Below are 3750 nucleotides of genomic sequence, written 5' to 3' on the forward strand. Positions count from 1 at the left end.
CTGTACAAGACTCATACTCACCTCCATACCAAAAGGCACAAACCCATAATCACTTCCTACCAACATGTACATGGGCGCCATGCTACAGGCTTATCGCCAGCGCTCTAGTCTCGGAACATCTGCCTATAAAAGGGAAACCCTACTCCGATTTACAGATAATGACACACAGTCATGTACGTGAGGCCAACCACACATCCCGAATTCCGAGCACCACTTTTTCTGCTAAGCTCTCATATGTTGCCTCGTCTGACTTAAGTGTCAAAGGTTTTCTCCGGAGTCCCGACTCTGAACATTCCTGATTGTGTTCTTTGAGTGCAGGGTGTCAGGGACACCCCGATGAGATGACCACCCTTATGTTACAACTAGACCGAGAGGGACACTAGGTCGGATTCAAGCAGTAACGACTGAAAAATGTAAAAAGTAAGGGAATAATTTTGGGGCATTACAAAGATAAAAACAACAATGGAGCTCAGAAATCAAACACAGAATCAAATAGTAATATTGGGGGTGGATACATGGAAATAATGTCCCCCAAAAAGACAATAATGCTTAAATAGTACACACACTTTTCATCGATCAAGAAATAGAACACAATTCTTAAAAGGGAAATGATTTCTGTACTCCAATGTTTTGATAAACAGGCGCTCCATTTTTTATCGTGTAGTATTTAAAGGGCTGTCGGAGGAATGTTACGGTTTTCAAAAAGCTCTTAAAAACCTTTAAATACTACACGACAAACAAGCGGAGCGCATGTTTATCAAAACAATGAAGTGCTGAAATCATTTCCCTTCTAAAAATCATAAAGAATTAATTATAGAAATTTTAAAATACCAATATTTTTAAAAATACTCAACACCATGTGTGATCAGGATCAAAGAACACAAGTCAAGCCCATTCCCATCGGCTCCACCTTGATCGGATGATGCTAATTAACCCCTTGATCTATGAGGTCTTCTTGGGTTATATATCAAGAGAAGCTAAAGCATTGATTTTTGTTGGCATTAATCTTATGGGTGGAATATATTTCAGCATCACCGTCTAAAAGATCAACGTTTCTGATTACACACACATGTTTCCATGTGGGACCCAATGCTACACCCATTTCCCCCCTTTTTAGTGACATCAATTAGATTTTAAGTTAGATACGCGTATTTATAAATAGAAGCAAAAATGATATCAAATTTCAATTATAGAATAAACAGCGTGTTACCAATTAATTACGCCATCTAAAAAAGATATGAAAATAGCTAAATACAAGGGCCCTTTTTCCAAATGCAGTAAAAGAGCATCATATGACCGTTGATGAGTCATGGGTTCAAACTCAAAACAAAGGAGGAAGAAAGCTATTAGTTATCTTCACAAACCATACTTAGGAATGAAAAAAGAGATGATATTTCCATTCCTTTCATGGTTGTAAGGATCAAAATAAAGAGAAGGGTGGTGAAAGGTCCCAAACATGGGTACGAAATGCCAGCCTAAAATTATTAACTCCGTTATATTCGTAAATATATGACACATGTCTCTTTCTAATTGAGGTTGACACATGCCAAAAAAAAAATGAAACTATTGTAAGTAGTATCTTCCGAGGATTCTAATTTCCTCCTTTTAACGCTAAGATCACGCAAGGATATCTTAACCTCACGCGGCTGTATCTAGTTGTTTTCTTTCTAAAAACAAAGGTTTGCCTTTTGTATTGTGCTTTCTATATAAAACTACTCCCTCAATATCAATCGTTTCTCTCCTCTCACGTCTTTTTTATATAAACTGATCACTCCTACAATACCTTCCTCATACAATTGACATCTTTTACTTTGTCTGTTTTTTGAGTCCTCTTTGAAGATGGAGTCTAAAAGATTGCTTAGCTTTTTGCTAGTGATTTTGATGTGTTTGATGTCATCTCATGCTTTTGATTTCTATGTTGGAGGAAAAGAAGGTTGGGTGGTAAACCCATCAACAAATTACAATCACTGGGCTGAAAGTAACAGATTCAAAGTTAATGATTCTCTAGGTACATTTGTTTTTTCTTCATAATCTATATCTTCTGTATCTTACGAACCCAAAAGGGTTGATTGTTTTTCGCCTCGTTCATATGAATCTGTTTTTTTTTTTTTTTTTGGTTGTAGTTTTCAAGTATAAGAAGGGAGAGGACTCTGTTTTGGTCGTGAAGGAAGAGGACCACCACACATGCACTAAAACAAATCCGATAAAGAACTTGAAAGATGGAGACTCGGTATTTACTTTTGATCGGTCGGGTCCATTCTTCTTCATCAGTGGAGCGCCTGGTCATTGCGAGAAGGGTCAGAAACTTGTAGTTGTTGTCTTGGCAGTGAGAGATTCCCCACCCTCTTCATCTCCATCTCCATATCCTCCCCCAACTAGTACACCAAAATCATCTCCATCTCCAGCCCCAACTCATACTCCAAAATCATCTCCATCTCCATCTCCATCTCCAACTCATACTCCAAAATCATCTCCATCTCCAACGCATACTCCAAAATCGTCCCCTTCTCCATCTCCAACTCATACTCCAAAATCATCTCCATCTCCATCTCCAACTCATACTCCAAAATCGTCCCCTTCTCCATCTCCATCCCCAACTCATACTCCAAAATCATCCCCTTCTCCTTCTCCATCCCCAACTCATTCTCATACTCCAAAATCATCCCCTTCTCCTTCTCCTTCTCCATCCCCAACTCACTCTCCAAAATCATCTCCATCTCCTTCTCCATCCCCAACTCACTCTCCAAAATCATCCCCTTCTCCTTCTCCATCCCCAACTCACTCTCCAAAATCATCTCCATCTCCTTCTCCATCCCCAACTCACTCTCCAAAATCATCCCCTTCTCCTTCTCCATCCCCAACTCACTCTCCAAAATCATCTCCATCTCCTTCTCCATCCTCAACTCACTCTCCAAAATCATCCCCTTCTCCTTCTCCATCCCCAACTCACTCTCCAAAATCATCCCCTTCTCCTTCTCCATCCCCAACTCATTCTCCAAAATCATCTCCTTCTCCTTCTCCTTTTCCATCCCCAACTCATTCTCCAAAATCATCTCCATCTCCTTCGCCCTCTCCATCCCCAACGTCTTCTCCAAAATCTTTGCCTTCTCCATCTCCATCTCCACCATCTCCTGCTCCGGATACCCCCGAAGCACCCATCTCTTCTCCTCCCACTGAATCCTCAGGCATAAACGCACCAGCACCAGCACCTTCATCTGCTCCTTCCTATATTGCTTTAAATTCAGGGGTTTCTCTCGGAGTGATGACTCTAGTATTTTGTTGGTTTTGGAGTGGCTTTTAAGATCGATTGCTGATATTGGTTTGTCTCTGCAGGAGAAATGAGAGGGGTGTTCTTGGATTCTTTTGGGTTTATTTCTTCTAGTTTTATTTAGATTTTTAGGTAAGGCAATAGATAAGAGAAATATGCAGTAATAGATTTTAATGATGTTTAATTAGAGTTTTGTAGTTCTAGTTGGCAGTTGCTGACTGATTGCGTTATTTGGACTTTGGATGCCTCTATGCTTAATAAGAAAATGTTCTTGCTGTTATAATTCACGGGATTTTTAGAATTTCCCAAATTTATATCGTTTCTAGTTTCAATTGGCTTACATTATTTTCTTCAGTTGGATTGATGCCTCAATGAAGTTGTGAAGTGGGTGATGAATGTGTAGTGTTGAATCAACAGGGTGGTGGCTTGTTTATAACTTTTTTTTGTACTTTGAGCACAACAGGCTGCATGCATGGCTGTTT

General features: G+C 39.7%; 1 protein-coding gene across 1 annotated transcript; it reads left to right on the forward strand.

The window, feature by feature from the left end:
* Positions 1-1815: 1815 nt before the first annotated feature.
* Positions 1816-3511, forward strand: LOC143861029 (uncharacterized). The gene is made up of 2 exons (XM_077371915.1): positions 1816-2008; positions 2124-3511. The coding sequence occupies exons 1-2, from the start codon at positions 1840-1842 to the stop codon at positions 3299-3301; spliced, it is 1347 nt and encodes a 448-aa protein (XP_077228030.1). The 5' UTR covers positions 1816-1839; the 3' UTR covers positions 3302-3511.
* Positions 3512-3750: the final 239 nt, after the last annotated feature.

Source organism: Tasmannia lanceolata, unplaced genomic scaffold (genome assembly GCF_043159265.1).
Source record: "Tasmannia lanceolata isolate RefF3 unplaced genomic scaffold, GAP_Taslan_0.1 ptg000037l, whole genome shotgun sequence".
In the NCBI taxonomy this organism is placed as follows: Eukaryota; Viridiplantae; Streptophyta; class Magnoliopsida; order Canellales; family Winteraceae; genus Tasmannia; species Tasmannia lanceolata.

What these genes read in the sequence shown, in the direction of transcription:
- LOC143861029 (XM_077371915.1), top strand. Translation starts at nt 1,840, where the DNA reads ATGGAGTCTAAAAGATTGCTTAGCTTTTTGCTAGTGATTTTGATGTGT. An exon ending in CAAAGTTAATGATTCTCTAG is followed by an intron (nt 2,009 to 2,123) that starts GTACATTTGTTT and finishes TTTTGGTTGTAG; the next exon opens with TTTTCAAGTATAAGAAGGGA.